General features: G+C 33.0%; 3 protein-coding genes across 3 annotated transcripts; 2 read left to right on the forward strand and 1 right to left on the reverse strand.

Moving 5' to 3' along the window:
- Window positions 1-3,419: 3,419 nt before the first annotated feature.
- LOC101221139 (hypothetical protein) lies at window positions 3,420-9,040 on the forward strand. Its single transcript, XM_004140039.3, has 6 exons — window positions 3,420-3,536; window positions 3,668-3,861; window positions 4,092-4,275; window positions 5,219-5,627; window positions 7,667-7,744; window positions 8,169-9,040. Exons 2-6 carry the CDS (start codon window positions 3,775-3,777, stop codon window positions 8,668-8,670), a joined length of 1,260 nt encoding a protein of 419 aa, XP_004140087.1. The 5' UTR covers window positions 3,420-3,536; window positions 3,668-3,774; the 3' UTR covers window positions 8,671-9,040.
- A 9,554-nt stretch (window positions 9,041-18,594) lies between these two features.
- LOC101212223 lies at window positions 18,595-21,037 on the forward strand. Its single transcript, XM_004140170.3, has 4 exons — window positions 18,595-19,545; window positions 20,089-20,299; window positions 20,377-20,509; window positions 20,607-21,037. The coding sequence occupies exons 1-4, from the start codon at window positions 18,698-18,700 to the stop codon at window positions 20,855-20,857; spliced, it is 1,443 nt and encodes a 480-aa protein (XP_004140218.2). The 5' UTR covers window positions 18,595-18,697; the 3' UTR covers window positions 20,858-21,037.
- On the reverse strand, window positions 21,013-27,310 carry LOC101221620 (sugar transporter ERD6-like 7). Its single transcript, XM_004140041.3, has 18 exons — window positions 26,861-27,310; window positions 26,682-26,744; window positions 25,431-25,520; window positions 25,228-25,287; window positions 25,080-25,145; window positions 24,921-24,986; window positions 24,735-24,810; window positions 24,589-24,653; window positions 24,424-24,516; window positions 24,246-24,326; window positions 23,756-23,840; window positions 23,617-23,660; window positions 23,488-23,550; window positions 23,326-23,385; window positions 22,172-22,225; window positions 22,031-22,090; window positions 21,846-21,960; window positions 21,013-21,305 (listed from the first exon to the last, which is right to left on the reverse strand). The coding sequence occupies exons 1-18, from the start codon at window positions 27,023-27,025 to the stop codon at window positions 21,190-21,192; spliced, it is 1,422 nt and encodes a 473-aa protein (XP_004140089.1). The 5' UTR covers window positions 27,026-27,310; the 3' UTR covers window positions 21,013-21,189.
- Window positions 27,311-27,764: the final 454 nt, after the last annotated feature.

The raw sequence follows: 27,764 nt of genomic DNA on the forward strand, positions 1-27,764 counted from the left end.
GATCGTCAGATTATTCTTATACCCTATGTACAACCAAATAAAACAAGCAAATCTAAATCAAATATGATATGAACGTACACAAACAAACCTTCAAAGCCATCCAAATAGCAAAGGCAAAAGAAAGAAAACGAGATATCGAACATAAACACAAGTCGCGAAGTGCTGTAGGGAAAGCTTATAAAAGAAAGGGCTACGTACTACTCTCATCTCAACGGCTTTCTATGGAATTTTGACGTTTGTTTTTCAATTTTTCTTATTTATTATTATTTATTATTTTAATATAATATTATGCTTTTCTACTTTTTATTTACACGAGTGTATTAACACGTGAAAGGCACGTTTTTCTATTTTTAAATTTTATTTCAATAATTAGTTTAACAGTTATTTAAATAATATAGTTGTATTAGATATATTTATACAAATTTAATATATTTTTATAAAATTTAACTCTGTTTTATTTTGCTTTTGATTACTAAATTATTTAATTTATTAGTTTACTTTATTTGTTTGTTTATAAGGATACACTAATGTTAAATAATCAAATTGTGGAAAAAAATTTAGAAAAAACAGTCCATAACACTTTTTTTTTATATTGCAAATATGAGAAATAGAACAAGTAATTAGACATATCATAGGGTTATCAGAGGGCTATCAAAGGATTATTCATTTTTAAATTTCTTATTTTTGCAATTTAGAAAATGTAGTGACATGATCTTATTATCATTTTTTTTTTTTTGCTATTTTTGCAAACGTCCTCATATTCAATCTAGAATGAGTTGTTTGCCCCTAACATAATTGAAGCAACAACAACTGATGTTGGTGTTGCAATTGCAATCATATTTATCAATCTTAAGTAGCTAACAAAGCATGATACAAAAGGTTTTCGTGATTCCCCCTAGCCCATCAATAGAAAATACCACTTGTATTACTTACAATTCTGTCAACGATAATACCGCATGCAATCTTTTGGTCTTCGTTCAACTTTTGAAGGAGATTGAATATCTTCATCTGATACTACAATTGATTTTTCATCAATTGTTTATTTTTATATAGCAATTGTTTCCATCTTCGAGCATATGTTCGATTTTGGGCAAATCATACATAGTATTGTTTGTCCATTGACTCTAGGAACACTTTTATGTTTCTTAAAGTGTGTTGTATTTGATATTCTACATTATCTGGCTCATCATTTCTATAATCATTTAACAATTCGTAAGAATATTTTTTCCATAGTTTTCTTACATCTACGAGTTCACAATACACTAAGATTGTTGCAAAAAGCTAAGTCTTCATAAAGCATAATGCATCTAAAACGAGCTGCTTCATTCAAACATGATGTTACATTTTCATCAGATTCTAGAAGCCTTCTTTCTCTGATTGAATCTTTACATGTTTAAATGATTTAATAACAAACGCAAGTAATATCTTTCTACTTCCCTTGGATTTGCTCCTATAATGTGTGATACAACTATTCCTTTTTTTCTCTCCCTCCAAATTCGTGGTTGTTTGTCCCATACATAATGTTCATGAAACTTTGTATAAATTGTTTTTGGCTATTTCAGATGTTTGACACATATGAAAGTACTTTGTTAACATTGTTTTTGAGACATGGTCCCAACAAATAAGTTTCTTCAAAATTGAATTCTCCCCATAAGAAACACACTACATATTTGGGAGGTAAAGTTGCAAGTTTATAACCGGAGGATATATCTCAGTTTAAAATCATAAATTCTCCGTAATGCCTCATACCCAACTTGCATCTTGATAATCTCTTATTTTATCGATACTTTATTGTCACCATCATGTGATATATAAAATGATGCTCTATCATGCTCCTTGTAAACATAGTTGTATAAATATTTAACTACTTTCAACCCTGAGCATATTTCAACATTAATGTGACAATTGTATCTCAAAAGTAGGTATGGATTATAAGGCACAACCAAGTTTCTTTTCTTATTGTTACCATATATAATTGAAAAGATATATTTTTTTAACAAATAAATTGAGTAACTTATTATTATTATGAAAGACATTATAGAAAAATAATATATAAAACAAAAAATATATTATAAATATCTATGTTCCGTTATCTCTTCTTCTATAGATTCGGTACACATCACTTTCTTCATTGTTTTTATAAGAAAAACTATCGTAAATAATGGAATTTACATTTTTCATTGATCATGCAAGGACACTTTTTGTTATCTTCTCTACATGGGCCACATGCTTCACAACAACACGGTAAAGTGTAGGATTTGTTTAAATATTTGGAATTTTCGTGCAAACATAATTATCATATTGGTCAACATTAGTGATCTTAAAATCCCTTTTCAATATTACCAGCATGTGCATGTGTGGAAGACCTCGTTTTTAAAATTCAATCACATATACGAACGCTGCAACTTTTTTGAAGATTTCCTTGTGGACACTTTGGTCTTTTTAAGTCCATTAACTTTTCTCTAAACACTCTTGAAGTTAGATTTGGTTTATCATGAGATTGTTGTCCCTCCTTATACCCATTTATAGCTTATACATCCATTTCAAGATGTCGAATTCAAAAATCACTTAAAGGTTTCCTACTCTTCTTTGATCCATCTTAGGGTTGAGTGAAGATCTCGATCCAAGTGGAAGTGCAATGTGTCTAAAAACTTAGGATCATAAAGGGATTTAAGTAGTCTTAGAATTTGTACTCATAGGAAGAATATTGTTTTGTATTTCATTACATTCGGGATAGAAAACCCAAATTTATTTTTTGAATTAGAAAAAACAAGGTCTCACTTAACTATTTGTATAGGATGAACAACATGGAGGACGAAAGACAAAGAAGAGGGTTTTGTGATCAAAGAAAAGGAAGGGCGTGGTTGGTGTGTCACTAGGTGGGTGGGGGAACTTGAAGGAAGGGGGAGACTCACTGAATTCACATAAAAAACCACCAACACAAGCACAAATGAAATTATCGAATTGCATATAGAAACAAAACAAACCACTTATGTTCTCGAAGTTGAGGTATATGAAGAATGACTTTTTGATCCCTTTCGTCCGGTGGTTAGAACATTGCTTTTTCATATCGAAGACACATATTTGATTATCGTAATGGACAGGTACTCATTCCCAACTGTTTTATCTTAGTATCCATTGCTAAGTGATCACTCGCTATCTGGTTGGAAAAGGTGATCCGAAAGCAAAATGAGACCTCCACTTTCCTCGGTAATAGACTTCCTTACTTAGCTTTAGATGTCCTTTCGTAGATTCTCGAACCTCTATCGTCCGTCAAACTCAAAGTCTATTCCTTAGTTCTATGAATAATGTTGTAATTTCATGCGAGGATGACATCATAACGATTTAATATTTTTATAAAAGAAATTAGGTCATTTGAACCTTTAAAAGGGGTGTTTTAGACCATTAGATAAATGGCAAGGGCCCACGGCCGAAGTTCCACGGACTGCAGGGGTTAGGATGGTTTGTCAATGAGATATTTCTTGTCGCTTACCGGAAGTCCAGCCTGGTTGTTGATTGTTCGGTTCTTCATCGCCGTTCGTATTCCTGATATTATAAATCAGAAACTTCTCGACGAATCACATAAAATAAAACCCATCTTTTCTTTTCTAATTTTGGATTTTTCTATTGCTTTTTGATTGATACCCGGTGGCCCTCTTCTTCTCAGATTCATCGCTCCCTGGATGGCTAAGTCTATGGTGATTTGACAATCACACAAATCAGAGAGACATTTTGATTTCGGGAATCGTTTCCTGAACTGGGTTTCTCTCCGATATGTTAGAGCTCTGTCTTATGGCTTCCCATGGCTACCCTTCGGCTCTTGTTTTACACCACCAGCAACACCCTTCCAGGGAAATCAAGGTACCTTACAAACTGATAGATTTCCGTAATTTGAAAATTTTTATGGACTGTGTTTTTTACTGTAATCATCCCCAATATTGATTGGTTTCTATATTGATTACGCTGGACATTGTGCTTGAGTTCCGTATCTCTTTATTGTTCTATTTAATACATCATTTAGGGCATGACGATCTTTTCAAAGTTTTGGGAGTGATTCTTGACTTGAACCTTCACTTTTGTGATTATATCAGGATTGTCAGCCTTTATTGTCGATATGCGGAGCTAGACCGGAAATTGCTGTTGGGTCAGTATTGCGAAGTATTCATCCTGAACAGAGTGATCAACTATGGAAATCTATCATTGGGATGCCAGAGTCCAATCAATTAGTTGAGTTTGACCCAAAAGTTAGAAGTCTGAGAATGGTTGATGCACGAGGTTAGATGATTAGCAAGTTTGGCATCATTTTTATGAACTTATTAATGTTATTATTACTTATCATATTTCCTGTCATTTATAAGGGCTGGAAAGGAACTGTTCTTCATCCTGAGCATTTTATTTTACACATCTCTTGTGAATTGTGATTTTGAAGAATGCACAAGTGGAGCAACAGTACTTTAAAAAGAATTGTATTAGTTTTTATATTAGTTAGTATAGTTGTATAACGTATCAATATACATATCTTGTCTTTGGTTGTCTTTTTACTTTCTTTTAATTAAACTACCCTTGTACACTTTCTACATATGACTCTTCAGTAAATGAAATCAACTATCGTAATTCTTTGAATCCTTATTGTTTACAATATGATATAATATGGTTTTTCTCTTGAGTAATATGCAATATGAATATATGGATGAATCTTTTGGTGGGGGAAAAACTAGGGGACAGATTCCATAAGGATGTATATATCATATATTTATGAATGTACATCGGTTTTACAACACTAAGATAGTTTTGGAGGGTTTTCTTCTCCTCTCCTAAAGAGGTGACAAATAGTGAGGTGGTTTGTGGAGCAAGCCTTATTTTAAATGGACAAATATTTATAGAAACAGACAAATGAGTAACCATATTCTATTCATGTATCAACATATATATTATTGTTATACAAAAGAATAAAACAAGGCTCGAACCCATCAACTTTTGATGAAATAGAAGTTTGGATTCTCAATATCAACATCGTCATCATCATCAACTTAAATTTATTTCTTCAACACTAGTATTACTTAAGTTGTATTATTATTTCATTTCATGTTTGAGCATACTAAGATACGTTTATGCCATCTAAACCCGAATCTGAATTGGAAAGTGGCATCTCCTTTGTGGAATTCAGGATAGTTGTTTGTGTTTCTATTACTCAGTTCCCCTTTCGATTTGGTTGCAGATAATCAGGGTAACTCTTTGATATTTGGTTCGAGATCTGATGAAGAATTCAAAAAGTATGAGAAATTCTTGGAGTTCCTTGTGTCCTGTCCAAGTGAAGATAATAAACATGCACTAAATTTACCAGACTTAATGGGGTTGCAAGAATTAAATACCCAGCTGTCCAGAGGGCCCTTGTCTACTTCTCATATCCTTTCTAGCTGTGAGTTTGATACACATGAGCCAATCATGGACTTTGTTGGTGAATTGATTAGAAGCTCAAAGATTACAATTCTTCCTGATGGACAAATTTTTTCCACCGAGACTGGGGCAAAGATCAAGGATTTACTTTCAGTCGTTGCTGAGTTTTACTTGCCAAAGAACTCTTTAAGTTGGAGCAAGCAGTCAATTCTTGTCCCCAACTATGATAGGTACATATTTCTTTTCCTTATATCATCCATGAAAATTTGTTATTGTTTCTGCACTGCACCAATTAATTATTTTGTCTGGCAAAAAGGACAAGTCAGCCACAGCCTCACTGTTTTAAAATTCTAAAACGTATAGTTGGTAATTTGTGTGGTTAAGCAATGAAATGTTCTTTATCTGTTTAAGTTTGGGGTTAAGGTGTTATTCATCTGTTTGGTCTTTTTCAATTCACTACTTTTTAGTTAAGGTATTTCATGCACCTTTTTCTTTCCAACAAGTGGGAATTCTTCACCAGTAAACAATTTTTTCTGCATAAAAGTCAAAATTTATTTACTTTTTTTCGTCTATATATATATATTACTGAAATTGGTTTTAACTTAATCATGATAAAATATTGGGAAAAATAGTTTTTTTTAGAAAAATACTCTTTCGGACCCTGAATTTTGATGAATAGGTGCTTTTAGTCCCTCATGTTTTACCTTGGCCACTGGCCAGTTTAGTCATTGAGTTTTAAAAAACAAGTTTAAAAGTTCCTCTACTAAAAGATTAATAAAATTGAACAAAAATTTGACTAAATACTGAAGTTGCATAATGACTTGGAAAAAAACTATTTTTTAATATTATATCATGTCTCATGTCTCTCTTTCGTAATACACTGCTGAATGTAAACACCAATGCTCGATTGAGAATACCACCAAATGGAAATCATCTAAATCCACATCCCGTTTCTCTTTCACACGATTTAAAAAATTGTGAGAAGGACCAGTGTTTGATTTGACTAGAAAGGATGACCAGTAAACAGAAACAGTGAGATTATGAGATGGGAAATTCCGTCTCCGGAATTTGTTGTCCTCGTGGTCTCTGGAAAAGACACAGGGTGGATAAAATATAGAGGAGGGCTTCCAATTGGTTTATAGCCATAGAATGAAGGCGATATGTTTCTTAGTCATTAAGGGGGTGTTTGGTTAGCAATAAAAACTAAGAGTTGAGTCGAGTTGAGTGGTAATAATTATAGGAAAGTTATTGGGAGAGTTTACACGAATAATTGTGTGAGACATGTGAGTATTTTGGTGAGAAATATGAATTGATGTGAATAACGAGGTAGTAAACCTCTTTAATTTTTGGTGAACCGAATAGGGTTGGTTTTTTATTTAACCCATCCAACCCAACTGTTCCAAATTACTGAAGTTCTCAAACACTCCCTAAGTGAAAAAAATTGTTGGGTGAAACCTTGGGAGAGCTTTTGTGGAGCTTCTATCACCAATAAAGACGGCTCAAGTGAGAGCGGCTATGAGCGATGCAATTTTGAGCTTCCTTGATTGTAATACAGGTTGAGCAATTGTATATAGGTTCCAACTTGTTGGGGGACCCATTTACTGTCGGTGTAATCACATGAAGTTTCATTAATCGCATTAAACATCAGATTCTTTGTTGGTAAATGAAGCAAAAAAAGACCTGAAATAATAGATTCATAAAGAACCAGTCTTGTCCTGCAGTACCTTCAAGAACAGAGGAAGATGAAAAAAAAGGAGTCGACAGGAAGAAGAAGAAATGATGATTTGGGTGTTTGATGAATGGAAGTTTCTGGAAGATGGATAGGATGAAAACATAATCAGAAGAAGCCTAATGCAAAAAAGGGCATAAATGAACCAAGGCAAGAGCTTTCTGATGAACAGAGAATAAGAGGTAAGAAAATGAGAGACAAAGAGGGAGAGAGAGAGAAGAGGAATGAGATAATAGTAAAAAATTGTTTTTTTCCAGTCATCATGTCACTTCAGCATTTAGTCCAATTTTTGTTCAATTTTAATAATTTTTATAATAGAGGGATCTTTTAAACCTATTCTTCAAAACTTATGGACTAAATTGATCGATTTAAAATATGAGGTACTAAACACACCTATTTATGAAAACTTAGGGACCAAAAAGGTATTTTTCCCTAAAATATTTTGGGGAATGCAACCCTTGGAACCCTCTACCTTAACATGTTTTCGACTTCAGATAAGATAGCTAATTTAACCTGAGACTGCAACTATTATGTGTCCAGATTGAATGGTGCAGTGGGAAGCCATATTTATGATTCTTCCTTGAAGCTTCATCCAACAACCATTGCTCCTATAAAGAGGTATGTGCAGCATATCTACTCATACGAGTCTAATTCTTTTTCGTCTGTTGTTCATCAACAACCAGCTGACCTTGTCATAATGAAAGTTGAATTTCTGCATATTCTTCCAATTTGCCATCGGTGATGTTTAGAAAAAAGTGAGATTAAAAAGGTGTAAAAAATAAATGTGAAGTGACCACTTAATAGACCAAGGAGCTTATTTCTACTGAATGGTTTTCTTGATGATTTAGCTCTATTAGAGGGTAGAACATAAAAATTATTCTTGCTAGTTTTATTTAAAGTGATAGTGTATTATTCTCTTTTGCCAGCAAATGTTGACCACATGGGATAGCGCTAATCTAAGTTCATATTTTCAATCATTCATTGTGCTCCTTGCATTTGCTCTTTTCTTAGACTTACACAACTACTGTTATGTACTTGACAGCCCTGATATAATTAAGGTCAAGCCATCACGAAAAAACAGAAACAGTAAGAAAGTAGGCCGTGAGAGAGATCTGTACAAGAAAAATTATTTCCACGCATGCGAGAGTATGTTATCCTATATGTTTAACAAGCAGCGGCACGGGAGACAGGCAATACAGTCACTAAAGAATTCTGGGAGAGAGCTTCCTCAGCTTCTTACTCAATTCTCTGCCGGTATTGCTGGGACTGGTCTTGTTGTCCTTTTCTCTGTTATGAGTAAAGTTGCCTATGGGAGAGCGCCAATGTGTTCTTCTAACCTCCTGAACACTGGATTTGGTCTTGGTCTTGTTTGGGTATCTTTTGCTGTGAATAAACTGAGGGATACAATAATTTGCATCAGCAAGAAAGCAAACAGGGTTGGGTTGAAGGAAGATGAGATGACGAGGAGAGTGGACAAGAGCCTCAATGAGATCTTCTTTCGAGCGGCGGCTTTAATGACAGTAGCAATCTTGAGAATTGGTTAGCCCTTACCTTAATTGGTGCTGATATAAGTGTAGATATTATGCTTAAACTACATGATGAAGTGTGAAGAAAATAGTGCTTGAATTCAGAAAATGGCAATTTCAAACTGAGAATCTGGGTATTGGATTGGTTCAGTTGCTCAGTTCTGTTTGAACACACCACTCGTGAGTTTGACACTTGTTCTCTTGTTATATAAGCTGTTTTCATACAAGATTTGGTTGAGGGGTTAACCGCTGTCAAATTAATATTTGAAACAGTATGCAGGAGTAACAAGTACACAATTTTGCTCTTATAAATGTGTTTCTATGGCCTTTGTTTTTCTGAAATCCTTTCCTTATTGTGAAATAAATTTCCTTTTAGCATGCTGTCTTATAGAGGGACTCCTTTGTTCCACGTTTCTCTATTCTCTCCTTATTTTAGAAAACTAGAAACTAGAAACAGGAATGTTTGCCTTAAAAACTCATTTCTTTTTTTGTCAAACCAAGCTCTTAACCTTTTGTTTATGGTCTTGTTTGATTTCCATATATATATATAAAAGAATATACAGTAAGATGCAAACTTTTTAAATTTTCAATATAAACGGTTATCAATACTCGAAGGGGATTGGGGAACGAGAATTGGGAAATATGGAACAATGATCAACTTAACGAGTCTAGTAATTGAAGACAATTGACAATCTACTTTTAAATTTGTTATTTTTGCAATTTAGAAAATGTAAGTGATATGAGTTCTATAAATGTTTTTGTTATTTTTGCAAACTTTCGTTTTTCAATGGGGTCTAAAATATTCGGTCATCCAAAAGAAACAAAATATGTATTTACTAATTTAAATTTATCTTTTAATTTTTTTTTTATAATTTGTTTAAAATTATCTATTGAAATCAACATTTTATCCTTATAAATTGAGATGGGAAAGAAGAACGAGTCAAAGGAAAAAGAGTTCCCAAGATGAGTCAAAGGGAAAGGAGACGTAAGGGGAAAGAAATTTAACAACTTTAAGATCATAATAATAAAAAAGGTATCTATCACCCGTCATATTTTCTTAGTTAACCAACGTCTGATAATCAAACTCTTCTGTCAAATTTCAAGAACCAAAAGTGTATTTTTTCACATAATTTTCAATTAATTTCAATACAACAAACATTTCAAGATCTACAAAATCTAATCATTCCTCAAACTTCTAAATTTTCAAACACAACTTTTATAATTCAAACAAACAGCAGTATTAGTATATGGTTGGTAGAGTGTTGTAAAAACCATATGCTTGATTTTGCATGATCTATACTAAAAGGGAAAGAGAAGCTTCGAGGAAAGTTGTAATTCATTTTTTCTTTTTGGTCCCTTTTCGGTGATTATTTTATAATGGAAAGTGAAGTGCAGTTTCGTAGCTTATACAGAATGGCAGATTCCATCTTTGTTCCTTTTTCTAATTTCTTCGGAATCAATACTCACTTTTGTATGCTTTCAAAGCTTTGAAAACAGCTATTAATTAAGTTTGTCATAATTGGACTCTTTCTCCTAAGAAAATTGGGCAGAAACCAAACCATAACTTGGGAATATGGTTCTCTTCTCTTAACGTCATATCATTTGAAAAAAAAGACTCCTAAAAGTAATCCTCTTTTTACATTTCTTAATCAAAACTCAACAACTTAATTATATATATGTTTTCCACCAAAGTTTTCAAAAGTTTGTTTTCCATTAATTCAAGAGATTAAGTTGCCATGAAGAAGATAAGTTTGATATTAGATTTCAAGGGTGAAGAAAATACCTCTTGAACCATATGATTAATCCAAAAAGTTTAACGTATGAATTAAGGTACAATTAGGTTTAGTTTGAGATTATTGTAGTTTTGATAAAACACTGTTTGATAGTGTTTGGTAAAAAGTTTAAATGTTAAAGAATATACTGATGTGTTCGTTAAAATTGAGTGAAATTTTCGTAATTGTATTAATTTAAACTTTGAACTTTTATAAATGCATCAATTTAAACTCTTTGTTATGTTTACTTTGAAGCTGAGGGTTGAAATTGTGTTATTAAAAAAGTGAATAGGAGTGAAAGGAATAATATGCGTAAGAGAATTGTTATATATATGGATAGCAAAATATTGAAACTATTTTATCTTCCGTCACTCGGAATCAAAATGAAAGTTGATGGATGAAGACAAATTTAATAGAATATTCAACACAAATGAAGCAAACGAACACTTTCTTGTACATTCTTACACAATCGTTAGCTTGTTACACTTGCAAACACCACATTAACATTATATCATCAATCGAGGAAGCATCCTTATAGTATCTTCCAATAATCAAACTCATCTCTCTTCTAGTGCTCATTGATTCCCTTCTCACTACAACAACATCATTTATAGTCACACACCAATATAAATACCAACCCATATTTCCCCATTTACATAACAAATCAAACACACAACTTTTTCAATCATAAAAGCATGGGAAAAAACTCCAAATCCTCCACCCCCAACACCCCTTTTTGTGAGAAGTTGCTCAAAGCATTTGGAATGAGTCATCGTCCTAAAATCAACAAATTAAGTTCATCCATAAGCCACCATGAACACCATCATCATCAACAACAAAGGAACTCTTCTCAGCATATTTATGTTCATCATGAACCTGCAGTAATGGAGAAGACACACAGCTCTAAGAATAATAAATATGCAGGAGGAGATGAAGATTCTGTAAACGCTGCGTTTAGCAATTACATAAATCGAGCTAAACGAAGGCTGGAAAACATGGCGAGCAAGAAACATAGTAATGATTCGAGTAGCAGAGGTAAAGAGAATAATCTTAAAGCTGAAGATCGTCGGTTTTCGGATTATATCGTTCGTGCTCGAAATAAGCTGAGGTCTACTTCTTCAAGTGTGGGATTGGCTAAAACTAAGAGTAGCAGCTCTGTAAAGTGATGATCATAACACCCTCATAATGCTTGCTTGCTTGCTTGCTTTCTTTTGTTTTGAAGTGGTTTTGTAAACGATTAAAATCACCACAAAAGTGATTTTAGTTACTATTAATTCTTGTTTTTCTTTTTGGGTTATGGGTTTTACTTTGTTATCATTGATTATTGGCATTTGAAAGCCATATGGTGTAGTGATACATACATTACTACAAGGTCTGTAATAATTCTGCTTTACTAAGGGGGGATTTAATTGTTTCTCTCATTATTAACTATATATCATTGTATACTATATTTAACATAATGTAATGTGTTCTTTTGTATTTAATAGCATGTGTGTATTACAAAAATTTATTGAATACAAACCTATTGAAACGGGTTTGGAGTTCTAATCGATCGTGTGTAAGTATTTTTGGTTGTGTTGTCCAAATTTCCTTCGAAAACGTGTTGTTTGGAAACATATAGTACTCTAATTTCACCACAACAAATATGGCATTCCATGACATCTAATAAGTGTCATGAACGGATTTCATGACACTTATTTTCTTTTGTCTTTGAAGTCTCTTAAAGAAATGATTATGAACAACACTGGTTAAAAATGTTATAATTAAACGATTAATGACAATCAAGAAATCAATAATTTTTTACGATTGTCAAGTTTGGTATGATATGATATCATTGTCATGGATTGGTTGATTCTTATAGCGTTATATGATTATTGACAACTAAAAAATGATACATAGTGACATCATTTTCTTGTCAAGAATATATGAATTAATCACCTTTGTTGTTAATAAATTTCAACAAATTTCTTAAAATAACTAATAGTTATGAATACTAGATGCCAATTTACTTATTATCATTAATCTCTCACGTGTTAAAATCCCTTCAAAACTTGTGTCAAATAGGTTCTAAAGTTTTCTAGGATAATAATACCCCGAGTTTTAAAAAGTAAATTTAGGGCGTAAAAGCTACACATGGTTTTTCAATTAATTTAGAAAAGAGAAAAATTATCAAATCTAAGTCTAAACTAGAAAACTTAACTACCTCTAATCAATGATCCAACTTTAACATAAGGATCATTTATAATTATTTTTCAAACTTCGAAGACTCAGGTGTCACTTATGAAACATCAAAGATCAAAAGTGCATTTTATTCCTAATAGTAAGAAAAATTAGTGAAAGCTAATTAATTATATTTAATAAACATTAAGATATGATGATTGAAAATATATATTTAGTGAAAAAGAATCAAAGTTTAGAAGTGTGAAATAGTGTTGTATAAATGAAAGTTTGATTGAGAGTTGTTTTTGGCAAAAGTGTCAATAAGTCAACAGAAAGCGCAACTTTGGGTGAAGGTTAGGAGTGTTGGGCTTTGGGTCCAAAACTAAACTCCAATTTCTACATGTATCTATTTTAATAGAGTAAATATATCTCTAGTTATTTAAAGCTATATTTTTAGTATATAGTTTAATACTTTTACTTGAAAGAAAAGAAAACCCAATTAAGATTAGATTTTGATTAAAAAAAGAAAGAAAAAGAAGCCATAGAAATCACACCCAAACTTAGAAAAGAAAGGCAATACCAACAGAATCCCAAAGACAGTGCTCTTTGAGAGAGAAATCAAGAATAGAGTGAAAGATGACCTTATTGGTTGTGTGGGTAAACTCACTTCACTCCTATTTAAAATCTTTCAATTCTAAACTTTGCATCTTATTCTTCTTTTTTAATCATAAATTTATTTTAGATTTTAGATTTTATTTCAGTATTCTCCCCTAAAATTCTTATAATTTGCTTCAAGATTTCTTTATTTGATGTGGAGCGAGGATGGAATTCGAGAGAGTTGAGTTTCACAGAAAGAAAAAGCAATTTTTTATTTTTTTGGATCCAAGTGTATTGATTATGTTTTTGTATAAAAGAATTATAGAATAAATTAACAAGATTTATTGGCTATTTATCAATATGATTAATATGATAAATATAGAGTCTAGTAATCCAAATATTGAAAGAACTAAAACATACATTTAAAAAAATTAAGAATCAAAATAAAACAAAATATAAAACTAAGGTACAAAAATAAAATTTAAACTTAATTAAAATAAATTAGGTCAACACATGTTTCTAATTCTAATCATTAAAAAAAATGTAATCAATTTACACTTATAAACACACGGTTTTGTTAGAACACAAATGTACGTATTTCAAATAATTAAAAAAATATTTCGAAATGGCTTTGAACTTGATTAAAACAATTCTAACAATTTAATTTCAAAATCACTCTCAAATATCTTCTCTAATTATCATGCACACGAAAGATTTGTACTAAAAAGAGAGATGAAACTCTTTAAATCTCCACGATCGACATTACACCTTTCATAATAAATAAACCTAAACTCTCATCAAACAATTAATTTATTTCATATTTTAAAACGTTTTCCCTAGGACTAAAAATCAATCCGTGTGTTCCGGTATTTTAATCAACGTCAAAACAATAATCGATCAATTTGACAAAAACATCTCTTTAATTCTTTGTTTGTGTTAAACTAAAACTTCTCAAAATAAATGGACAACAAAAGAGGAGAACTAAAAGTTATTGAGTTTAGAAAAATTGAGCTAGAATCAACCCCAAGACATAAAAGGTAGGAATGATTAGATACTGATTGCTATGTCAAGAACTTAGGATTGAAGCCATTGACAAAAAGAGAAAGAGAGATGGAATTAACAATGATACCATGCATGCATATGATACAGACCCCACACAAAGAGACAAAGAGACTCACTTAACCTATTAAGATAAAAGAAATCATGATAATATATAGTAATTAATAAATTCTAAACTTCACCTAACCTTAATAATGAATGAATTAATTAACTTATTTCTTTGATATATTTTATCTTCTCTGCTTCCATATTTCAAAGCCATTGCATGCAGGTTGATGGGTGTGAGATTCTGCATTGGATTTTGATATGGCGGATTTTTAGTGCCTTCGTCTTCCAGAAAAGCAACCATGCAATTGCGTCGTAGGCCACAAATATTGGACAGGACATGATCTCCACTTCTTTTCCTCTTTTTTCTATAGCTTTGATTGCATTCTTTTCTCCCCTCTATTTACCTTTCTTTCTTTTCTTTTGTATCCACAAATAGATTACTTAATTCATTGCTTTTGTTTTTCTCTTCCCACTTAGGTGTCTCCTTTGATTAACCCAAATAAAAGAGTGAAGACAAAGTTGTTTAATGTGACCACTAAATTCTTTTTAATTTTGAACTCTAGTTCGTCTTGATTTTAATGATCGGTTTTGTTTTTCTTCCACAAAGGATTTGAATTCTTTTGTCAAATTACAAATCCCGAAAACATAACATTTTTTAATTAAAAAAAATTGGTAGAAAATAGATAACAAGATAAATAAATTTGAAAGTGAAGAGGGTGATTGATTATAAGCTTTGTTGACTAGGGAATTTTGACCAATTATTACAAATTGATATGTCATTGATTTAAAATTAATGATTGACAAATCTAGAACTAAGTGACTCGTTCAATCGAATTGTGTCTATGTGGCAGCTTAGCTCAAAATTAGGTCAGCTCAAATAATTAAAATCTATTTAAAACTAGATTAATCAATGTCCAAGCACAAAAGTTGGATGGAAAGTCAAACAAACTATGCCTATGAGAATTGAGAGAATTCCACAAAGTGATCTATCTCTTCTCCAAATAATATAGATTTTCTCTCCTTTTCAATCAATTGAACATATATCTCTACTCCAGTGAGTATATATTGTCTTTCTACTTCAACATATAAATGGATTGTTTCTTCATCATTCCATCATCTCTACAAATTGAGGATCGATTCTAATAACGATCAACAAGCTTAAAAGTTGATTCTTGAAGAAGATCATCAAGTCCAAAGATCGATCATCAAAGAAGATCAACAATCTAAAAATTTAAAATCTATGTGTTCGATAGAAAATATAAAAGGATAAAAATTAATTAGTAACACTTATATTACAAATCAATAAAGTCAAGTTCACTTTTACCGATTAAATTTGCTTTGTCAAAATCTCCTGTGACAAGCTTAATTTGATAAACACTAGAAAAAATAAATTTAAAAGCAAAAAGTTTAGAGGTAAAAAAAAAAGTATATATTATAAACTTATTTAAAAAAACAAAAAAAAAAATACCAACCAAAGGTGGAATGATTATTAAACGGTCTTAGCTTTTATTCTTAGTTTTTGAAAAGTAAACACACGTAAACACGATTTCACTTCTAAATTTTTTGCTTTTTTGCTTTGTTATCTATTTTCTACCGTTTTTTTAAGCAAAGTTTTGAGTAATTATTAAAAGTTTGTTTTCATTTTAGAAGTTGGCAAAGAATTCTAGTTTTTTTACTTATAAAAATGAAAACGAAGGTAAAAATATATATTGAAAAAAAATATGCTTAATTTTTAAAAATAAAAAACGAAAACCAAACAATGCCAAATGAAACTTTGATCTTTAATTTTTTTAGTTTTTGAAAAATAAGGTTATAAAAACTACGTCTAGCCATAATTTTTTAAAATTAAAAGCTGAGTCTTATCTTTTTAAAAAAATTGATTTCATTTAAAAAATTGGACAGGGTGACAAATGGAGAGAAAATACACTTTACTTTTCTTGTATATTGTATAAGATGTCACACAGTATGTCCTAATAAGTAAAAGCAACAACAAAAGATATATAATAAAGAGTAGCATTTAATAGAACACATGAGAATTAATGATAACCTAATTCGATGATACAACACATACGTTTGAGAGGCAGAGTGTCCGTGAAATTAGATAATTCACCAATATCAATGAGTTAATAAATTACAACGTTGTACTTATTTGTTTGCTTTCATGATAATTACCATAACAACCGTAGAGCTAACTCACTAAACACCTATGTTCCCCTAGATGTGAGACTTTCTCTCTTCAAGATTTAGGCTCCCCTAAGTAATTAGTAGAACTTCTTATAACTTCATATATCTTTTCTCTTCACGTGTGTGACGACTTAGGTTCCCTCTAAGTCATTGAACGAGAACTCCCTTCTCACTTGAATGGGCTTTAAGCTCCCCTAAAGGAATGCATATTGATTAGTTTCACATTAGTCTAGTAAACCACTCACACGAACAACAACCACATATACATACAAATGAACAATTGCTTTGAACAAAAACCCTTCTTATAGTAAAATCGAATAACAACTCAAAACATATGCAACAACGTAACCCTTGCACAGAAGGACCCTCTTAAGCTTAAATAGCACGACAAAAACACGAAAAGAATAATCCTCGTAAGAAATCCACAATATGGAATAAAAAAGAAACTAATTCACACGAACCCAATTTACAGAGTATCATAAATACAAAAAGAAATAATATGTAAGATCAACTTGATACAACTTTTGAAACAACGAAAGAACAATAACACAAAGAACAAAAAAACAGAGATCTTAAAAGTCAAGAAAGACGTAAACAACTTTAATAAAATAAAATTGTTATCTTTCTCAATTATATGTTTACTTTACATACCACATTAGCATCCACATTAGATTAGTTGGAGCAGTTGGCATTATCTTATTTTAAAATGATAATAATGATAATGATATATATTATAAATCAAATATGTATAATTAAATATAGTAAGAGAAGAGAAGAGAAGAGTAAGGCCCCAAAAGTGGAAGTCAACTCTTAGTTCACTGCCAATTGGCACTAAACCACTTCTAGGAAAGGGCATCTCTTTCTCTCACCTTGGCTCTAAATTTTGGCTTACCTTTGTGAACCATTGCACATTCCATTTACACCAATATTTCACCATTCCAAATTCCATCTTCTTAATTCCTACTATCCCGTTTTTTCAAAAATAGAAAAATTTGATAAACTATTTACGTTCTATACAACAAAATCACTAACAGTTGATTTTTATATGTAAATGTAAATATTTTATTAAATATTCTATTTTTGACGATTTTTCTAAAATAATTAAGATATTGATATATACACACACTTTTAATATCCAAAACTTTAAAAATATTTGGATTTGACCACTAAAGTTGTTGAGTTTTAAAAAATATACTAATTTATTTTATTGTTTTATTATTAAAAATACATTTGAAAATTGTCTCTTTCCCTTAAAATTGATTTTTATTTCATTTTTCTAATTCAAATTCTCACACAGTTATTTAGTCTCCAAATTTAAAAACAATGTCTATATCGAATCTCTTAATAAATTCATGTTGTGACTTTTGTAGTGGGACGATTAAACTCTAGATTCATCATACTACTTAAATTGATAAATAACCTATAGATCTTACTAATTTATTCTATAAATCTTTTTATGTTAATCCATAAATACAATCAACACATTTATCAAATAAATCTAAAAACTAACTTTGTTCCTTTTTCTTTTCCTCCAAAACTCAAACCTCTCGCATCTCTTCCCTGTCTTCCCCACTCTTTTAATGTTTGCTTTCCATATTGAAATCTAAAAAACTATGATAATAAAGTTCATATCATTAGATTTTTTAAATTGCAAAAGTAGTCATTTAAAAGTGGATAGTCTTCCAATAGCCGTCTGATAGCCATAGAAACATCATTAGTTATTTAGCATATTTGCAATATGAAGAAAAAATGTTATACACTGATTTTAAAAAAAAAAGAAATTTGTCATCTGATGCAGTTTCTAAAAGTTTAAATTCACATAGTCAAGTTAACATCCATGAGAAGGTAAATAATTTTTAAAAAATAAAATAAGTACACTCACCAAATAAATTCAAACAATGAATCATACGACTCGAGAAAAAAAAATATCTCAACGAATCACCAAATATTTAATTAAAAGTGATGGATCAAAATTTATTAAAATTTTATATTTTTGATGAGTGTTGGATAGTCTAGTAATCGAAATAGAGAGAGTGAGTCGAAATTTGAGAAAGAAAGAGAAAAAGAAAGAGTAGGTAACAAATAATGATTGTATAATAGGTGTGGCCTTGATGTTGGTAATTTTGTTCTATTAATTTGTGCGCTGATGCCAATGCAATACAGTTAAGCAGAGTTGAATGTGACACTAACTTTCACGCTTTCACCCACCCCCTCAACTTTCTACAATGCTCAAGTTCCTCAACCGCAAACTCCGCCGCCTCTGTTCCCGTCTCCGATGGCCCCGTCGCCGTACTATCAGACCTAGGGTACTCATCATCAAGAAGTTTGGAAAAACCACCTCCCAAACCACCTCTCATCCCGACAAAACCATCGACTCCTTCGTCAATATTGCTTCCTCGCCCTCTGCTGTTCATCCCAATTCTCAATTCCACCTTCTCACTACACAGAGACCCATACGAATTGCAACATTCAATGCCGCCTCCTTCTCCATGGCACCTGCTGTTCCTGAAAAATCCAATTCCTCTGCTAAATTCCGCCGGAGTTTGGATTCAAATTCACGGACAAAATCCGTAAACGATCGTCCCAAAAGCATTTTGAAACAATCTCCATTGCATACCAATTCCATTAATAATGGAGTCGCTAGAACCAAGCCCCGGGTTTCCATCAACCTGCCTGATAACGAAATATCTTTACTTAGAAATCGACAAGCGAGCGAGTACGAAATGGAGGAGAATCTTTCTTCTTCAGGTAATGATAGGAAGGGGATGCGGATAGCTAAGAGTGGAACTCCTTTGAGATGGACTGTAAGCATGCCATCGGAACGGGGGACTTACCGATGCAGTCGGACGGTTGTGGAGGTTCTTAGAGAATTGGATGCCGATATATTGGCGTTGCAAGATGTGAAAGCGGAGGAAGAGAAACAGATGAGACCGCTTTCAGATTTGGCAGAGGCTTTGGGAATGAAGTACGTTTTTGCAGAGAGTTGGGCGCCGGAGTACGGAAACGCCGTCTTGTCGAGGTGGCCGATCAAACGGTGGAAAGTCGAGAAGATCTTTGACGACACCGATTTCAGGTTAGCAACAACACATAGCACACCACACTCACTACAGTCCGATCAATAATAGTATTAAAACTGAAGGAATCTATATATTTTTCTGTGTTCTTGGTATGTTTATCATTTCTTAATCATGCTTTTGATTGATGCTAATAATAGTCAGTAGTGATAATTGATTGTTTAAAAACTAACTTATGGTCAATGTTAGATCTGAGTCACAGTTGTACTCTACTGTGTTATTAATAAAAGAAGAGGAACTAGTGAAAAGAGAGAAGGCGTAGCAGTCCTTGAAAATTGAAAAAGAGTTGAGGAAACCATTGATATGAGTTATATATATATATACTGATGACTTGATCACACATGCCTTTTATGATTAATAACCCACCTCACACAAATGTATGTGATAGAGATGGTCATCGAGTTAGGTTGTGATAGACGTGACTATCTCTAACGTGATACATTACAAAATGTGATAGCTAGAGGTTATTTGTATAAATATGTCTAATTGATATAGCATATGAGAATGATGAATTAGTTATTGGTTGGGTTGGGGGATGACAGGAATGTTTTAAAAGCAACCATTGATGTGGAAGAAGTAGGAGAGGTAAATGTTCAGTGTACCCATTTGGATCATCTGGATGAGAATTGGAGGATGAAACAGATAAAGTCCATAATCCGATCAAACAACAATGAACCCCATATCTTATTAGGAGGCCTCAATTCTCTGGATCCCACAGACTATTCTCAACAAAGGTGGATGGACATTGTGAAGGTACTAATTGTTATTTGAGATTTTGTTTGGTTTAGTTTTACTTTTGTTGATTGGTCGATTGATTTTTCAATCTTCAGTATTACGAAGAGATAGGAAAGCCGACTCCAGAAGCTAAAGTCACCAAGTTTCTAAAAAGCAATATGCAATATAGGGATGCAAAAGAGTTTGGAGGAGAATGCGAATCGGTGGTGATGATCGCCAAAGGACAAAGTACGAAACCTGAGTGATGAATTTAAAAGATGATAGGGAGATGAGTTGAAAGGTTTTTTTACTAATGGAATGTATGGCTTTGGTTTGGCAATGGCAGGTGTTCAAGGGACGTGTAAGTACGGGACTCGTGTGGACTACATAATGGCCTCTCCCGATGCAAATTATGAGTTTGTACAAGGATCCTACTCCGTTATTTCTTCCAAAGGAACCTCTGATCATCACATTGTCAAGGTTGATTTCCTCAAACTACCTCATCAGCCTCCACAGCCTCGGCCTCAGCCTCAGCCTCAAACTCAAACTCAACTTCATTCACATTCAATTTCCCCTTGGAAGAAGAGATGGACATGAAGTAACAATCAATATTCCCACCGCTCCTTTTTCCTCTTTCATTTCTTCAACTTTTGTACTTGTATTTACAACCCTTTAGGAATCAAACCAATTCCTCCCGTGTCATCTGTAACCAAAATATAAGTAAGCTCCACTATGATTAGGAGGGGATCGAATAACACCAAACAAATTACGATCATACATTATTTCTCAACTCTAACCAATGTCAATTAAATACACTGAAAACGATGTGCTAACTTTAGTTTGAAAGCACTGAACAAGATATGAAAGTCATGGAAATGACAAGAATGATTTGGTTTGACTTTGGTTGCCTCTTCAATGAAGTACTATAACTATCCATTAATAGCCGCTTGGATTTGTTCAAGGGATCTCCCCTTTGTCTCAGGCACTATCAGCACCACGAATCCTATAGCCATTGCATTGATCACTGCATAAATAAGGAAGGTACCTGTGGATTCACCAAGTCAAGAGAATTAATACCTCTGACTATAACCATTTGTATGGTTGTTCTTCAAACACTATTCAACTAATACCCTCAATATTTCGAAAACTCAAGCAATGAAAAGATACGAAATTTTATTTTATATCAGATCACAAATCATTGTCTTAAATCACTGATGAACTAAAAAATTAAGTTTTTGAGCAATATTAGAGTGGTTTAGGAGGTCCTATGTTCAAACTTTTGCAATGTCATTTCCTCTCCAATTAATATTGATTTTCACTTGTTGAGTTTTATATATATTTCAAACTCACAAATGAGGGAGAGTATTTGATGATATAATATTAAACTCACAAATTAAGCTTTTGGGTCAATCGATGATTTAAGACATTGTTTCATGGAGCAAACTTGAAGTGATTGCTAGTGTGTTTGGATTGACTTTCTGAATGTTTATATGTGCAAAGAAATGATTCTAAACACTTAGAAAGTTAATCCAATCAAATTCAATATTTTGAAAGGAAAAGTCAAAATGGTGGGTGAATCGGTTACCGTAGGAGCTCCAGGCCATAAGGAAGTTAAAAGTATAGGAACAAGCCCAAGCACCAAACCAGTTGGTTAGTGTTGCCATGCTTCCAGCTAGTCCTTTAATGTTTATGGGGAATATCTGCACCAATATTTCCAAGCCTAAGCTTTTGGTAAAACTTATAAACTTATAAAAAATATCAAACTTTCACCTCAGACATTACAACCCAAGGAACAGCACCCATTCCAATTGAAAAAGATCCTATATACACCTGAATTTCAAACAAATTATTAGACACAAAAAAAAAACTTCAAAACTACAAATGAGATTTGAAGAAAGGTGATGTATTTACCAACACCCCAGCTACGGTCAACAATGGAACTGCTTGGATTGCTAGATTGTTCTCCTGGTTTTCAGCAAGTGAGAGTTTTAATTAAACTCAAAATACCTCATTTTTATCACAATCTAAAGAGTTAGAAAAGAATAGTCTCGTTGTCGTATTTTTGCTATGCACTTCTTTTATTGGTCCATGCATCGTTGTTATGTTAGCACATTTGCTTATTAATCTGTTTCAGTTATCAAAACCAGGACCTTTATGTGGATGAGAGTGATGAAATATACATATAATATACATACACACATATAAGCTAGCATTAGGGATGAGGAACCTCTTAAGTCAAAAAGGTGGAATCAAACAAAAGGCCATCAATCTAAGCTCATCAAAAGACGATGTGTGTTACAAAAGGGATCATGATACGAGCTGCAATTCGATGTTGTATAATGAATGCAACCACAAAATTTGATAAAATTAATCATACCTATCCAAAATTTGATCTTTCCCAAAATTTAAAAATCACAGTGCAGTGATTCATCTAGATAATCCATTTGTATAGTTGATAAATCTAATTGGAAATTTGGAAATTTAATTAATTGTGAAAACAAAAATTGGACAAAAGACTAATCTTGATGAAGTTTCACCAAGAAAACCCAAAACAATTGATATGATGAAAAGGTTCATTTTTTTTAATCTAAATTTCAATAGTTGATCTCCTTCGAAATGGGCGTAGAAAAACTATTTCAACTCATTGTCTAAAAAGGTGTCAGTTCTCAAGATGAAAATGCTTAAGAACTATTTTTGGACAGTTTCCAAGGTTTGGGTGATACAGTTGAGAATCTCACTAAGATGTGATTCAAGTATTTAATCATTCTTCAAATTCTTTGCCCGAAGTCAAAGGCCCTTCTAAACCATTGAATTTTCTTTCCTAGTTTTGTTGAGTTTCTAACTATAAAAGAAATTGAAACTTTCCTCACATAAGACGGAAGAATATGTAGGGAGATAAAATGATTATGGTGTTATTAATTCAAGAGATGATGCCAAAGTGAGCTTAGCTCAGTGGTATTGACATGACCGGGTGAAAGGTTCAATCTCTCATCACACAATACTACAATAGTGTACGAACTACCAACTACTATAAAGAGAAAGATAATACAAAAAATGATAGTTACCTTCAGATAAAAAGCAATTGCGTCTAGGAGACAACCAAGGACTAACCCTGATGCAGAAACCTACGAGCAAAAAACATGAAAAAGAAAGGAATTGAGCAAGTTGTTTGTATTATTATTATTATTATTATTTTCTTTTCTAGTGAGATTAGAACTAAAATTTACCAATATCAAGGGCTTTCTCCCTGCCTTGTCCATTAAGAGGCCCCCAATGCCTGTTACTACGACCTATCAAAAGCAACAATGTTTATGGTTGAAAAGAAAATTTAATGGGAAATGATCTGACTAAAGTACCTGAAGAATAGCATAGCTTATAGTTCCAATGAACACCGAAAACCCTGCAGTGCTAACAATAAAAGACTTGAGAAATTGTTAAAGAAAAAATAATTCACAAATATTGCATCCGCAGATAAAGAAATGCAGCCATCAGTACCTGCTGACTCAAAAATGTTGGCTACATAGAAGCAGATTGCATTAATTCCACCAAATTGTTGGCAAACCATTAATCCAACTCCAATCTGCTCAGGAAAAATGATAGAGCCATATATGTCAGACAGGCCATGGTTTGCAGTGGAGTTGAGTTCCAAAAATTATGATCCATACGGTTATCTTCCACTTTTGAAGTGAAACAATGATGAACTGTAAAGCTAAAAAGCACAAATACATACATGACACACATGTACAACACGATACAGATATGCCGACACTCATATTTTAAAATCTAGCACAAAGACATGCTTATTAAAATATACATTTTCCTAAAATATATATATAACTTTTTGTCATCTTTTTAACATTTATTGTACTAACAAATATCCAATATATGTCCAACAAGTGTCAAGACACTTGTTGGATGTCTGTGCTTCATAGCCATGAAGTGCGAGTAAATCTAAGTCAAAAATCAGTTCAAATGAAGATCTTACAATGACTGAGCGCAAGTACATCCTCTGAAACAAATCGGTCACTTTGGGTTTTGGGAGTTGTTCAAGGGTTGTTACAAAGTCCTGTTAGGGAAAAATTGTGCATCAAAGTAATGCTAATGAAGTAACTTGCACTTCAAATATTGGGAAAAATATAACACCAAGCCAGCAGGAGAAGAACCTGGATTTCAGCTGCCTCTTGGGACACATCAACGTCCTCACCACGAAGTTTTTGGAGAGCCGTTTCAAATTCTTTTTGTCGTCGCTCTTTTGCCTGATTCATGTTCGACATCTTGTGAAAAATTCCAAAACAATGGTTTGTTCCATATCAACTACTTTTCCTTACCAGCCATCTTGGAGATTCAGGAATGAAGAAAAGACCAAATGTCAGAATGACACAAGGGACAAGTCCTACAAGCATTTAACAAAGAAAGTTAGTTGTTACTTTTTCCTGATACTTGGAAGTTGGAAAGAAACAGTTAGAAATTATACCAATCAATGCTAGAGTTCTCCACGAGAGTACATTCCCAATTATGAAGGATATAGACACTGCTGTGCAAATCATGAACTGTAGATTATGGAACATAAAGACAACTGAGAACTACTCCATTGTTACTTGGTTGCCTCAAAAATTTGAAATGCCTATTTAGGTAGTGTTTTTTTCCATTTTTTTTTTACCTGATTGAGGGTAGTTAGAGCTCCTCTTAGGTTCTTAGGTGCAATTTCAGCAATGAAAATAGGAACCTAAAGCAGTAAAAAAAAGAGGCAAAGCAGATCATTAAAAAGGGAGCGAAGCATAGAAAATTGCAACTAATAGAAAGGGATTTAAAAGAATACCACATAAGAAAAGACGCCCATTCCATATCCAGTAGCGAATCGTCCAATATCCAAAGCCACTACTCCCTTTCGTAGTAATCGAGCTTACATATGGTCAATACTACTTGTATTTTAAGGAAAGAGAACGAATCAAAGGGGAAAAACTAACCTGTGCGAAGTATATTGCTAGCCACCCAGCCACACAAGCACCAGTAGCAACTCTCATTGCCTACCAATATTAAAAGGAGAAAAGAAAAACTGTCTCAGATAGGGAGAAAAAGAGGTGTAGAAGATCTATAGAAGTTTTAAATGGAACACTTTCAACTAATAATCCAAACTTCTTAAGGATGGCTTATAATCTTGTATGCTCACCCCTTTCCGGCCAAGGAGATCTCCAATAGGTCCGCTGGTAATTGCACCAATCATTGCACCAAATGTCAGTATGGAGCCAAAAAGTGAAAACTGCATAAGTATGAATTTTGATGAGAAAAACAGGAGACCTTGTTGGTTTACCTATCTGAGTATTTGCGTTATGCATCGTAGGTTCAAAGTTGGTTAAGTTCAGTATAAATCTTTTATGGTTTTTGTCAGAAACCTTAACATTTTACTCATAAAACAATAGCAAATATACACAACTGTTGCATCATTTATTGCTCTGTTTTCAAAGTTTTTCTTTATAAAGCATATAGCATACCACAGTCAATTTAATTACTCTCCCAAACCATTTTTTAGATCATTGATTAAAAGATCCAATCTTAGACTCCAAAATGGCTTTTGTCCCAATTTTTCGAACTTAGAATTTCATCCTCTTGCTTACACCATCATGAGCCAAAGTTACAAAACTACCCTTAATTTTCTTTTCCTTTTCCTCTTCTTCTGAACTTTTCTTCCTCCATTCGTACCGGCCATTCTTCATTTCCTTTCTCCATTTGTCGCAGACCACAGGAATGCTGCAGAGGTATCAAAGCTAGCCATATTGATTGAGAGAGCAATATTTAGTGGGAGAGCGGAGATCGAGAATAGAGAGTGAGAGCGAGCCATTGAGAAAAAGGGCAACGAGAGTGACAAAGAGGAGAGGAAGAGAGGAAATTGAGAGAAGAGGAGGTTGAGAGAGCGAGAGGTCAATCCGCGTGTGTGGGTTCCGTTCTGATAATTTCACATGAATATGAAATCGGGCAAAGGGTAAAAAAAAGCCTCAATTTCAAAAGGTTCAGCAAATTTCACTTTCTTCCCCAATTTTGGGACATCCATCCTCCAAACCCAAACTTTTTGAGTTTATTACAGATAATTGCTTTTCCCCGTTACTAGCCCAAGATGAATCCATAGCAACAATTCTGTCATGCTGAAAGCATCACTCAGATACGAAGGTTAAGTGTTTCAACTCTCAGTAGCTAATACTCTCTCTCCATAGTGACTGTGTATTCCCAAACTTCGTTCTTTTTATGTGTTCTAAACAAAACAGAATTAAATGAAGTAGAATAATGGAAAATTGCCCAAAATAACTCAAAAACCAAAAACTTCAATACAGTTGTTTTGATTCTATTTATTTAATTATTTTCTAACTGTGAATCCAAAGATAAAACCCCGAACTTAATTGAGAAAGCATCCTGATTTGAATCATACCTCAGCTAAAGAGAGATGAAGATCGTTTATGATAGCACTCTGAGTAGGCGAGGAATAACCTGCCTGAAAACCAAGCCCACATAACAATGAGCCATACGCAAAACACTTTCTTAGAACTCCAAAACACAATTGTACAATCTATAGAACAGATTCCATTTGAATAAGGTCGTTATACTTACACAAGTTCCAAATTCGTAGGAGCCACAAACAGCCACCAAAGTGCTGAGGTAGACCATCCATGGGCGACGCTCTTCACTGTTGTGAGTCCACTTACTCTCATCCTGCAAAAATGGCTGTCCTGCTGCTTCTTGCCCACTCTCTTCCACATCCTGACTGATCGCCATTTTCTTCTCTCTCAACTGAAGACTGATGACAAATCAAACTTTTTCCCTCACGCTAGATTCTTTGATTCTTTTTGCGCCCAACTCGAATGGTGTTGATAGTATAAGACCCTTTTATTAGCCAGTTGCCATAGTTATACGAAGTTGGTGTTTGGTTACTGATAAAAACACAGCTGAGTGAGTTAGCGTGAATAACCAAAGAGTAGATCGATTCTTTTTACCCATCCAATCCAAGTCTTCCAAATTACTCAACTTAACAGCCCCTAGACAATAAGCAGAGTAATCACGTTTGTGCACTGAACTAATATTCGTGCTAACAAGCAAAGTCATAAATCATAAAGTATAGCAAAAAAAGTTTAAAAAATATGTTTATATAATGGAGAAGTTTGTCACGTAATATGCAGTTGGACAATGATGGTTTTATAACATAGTTAATAATCATTTTGTAATAGTTCATAAGAAAGGACAAATATGTAGCGGGTAGCGGCACATGGAAAGTGATTTTTTGAGAGTTGGAAGTTCCTTGTCAAATCACAATGGTAAACGTAAAGGAAATTACTTTCATCACCCAAAACACATATGATGAGCTCAAAAGCAGAACCCAAAAAAGACAAAACGCTACGAATATTAGGCTGAACAGCCTCTGTTATATCCAATAAAAATTTAAAAAGGAAACTAAATACTTTGTCTCGTACGCACACACACCATTTGTATAATCACTTTGATATTCTACCACATGATG

Source organism: Cucumis sativus, chromosome 6 (assembly GCF_000004075.3).
Source record: "Cucumis sativus cultivar 9930 chromosome 6, Cucumber_9930_V3, whole genome shotgun sequence".
Lineage (NCBI taxonomy): Eukaryota > Viridiplantae > Streptophyta > Magnoliopsida > Cucurbitales > Cucurbitaceae > Cucumis > Cucumis sativus.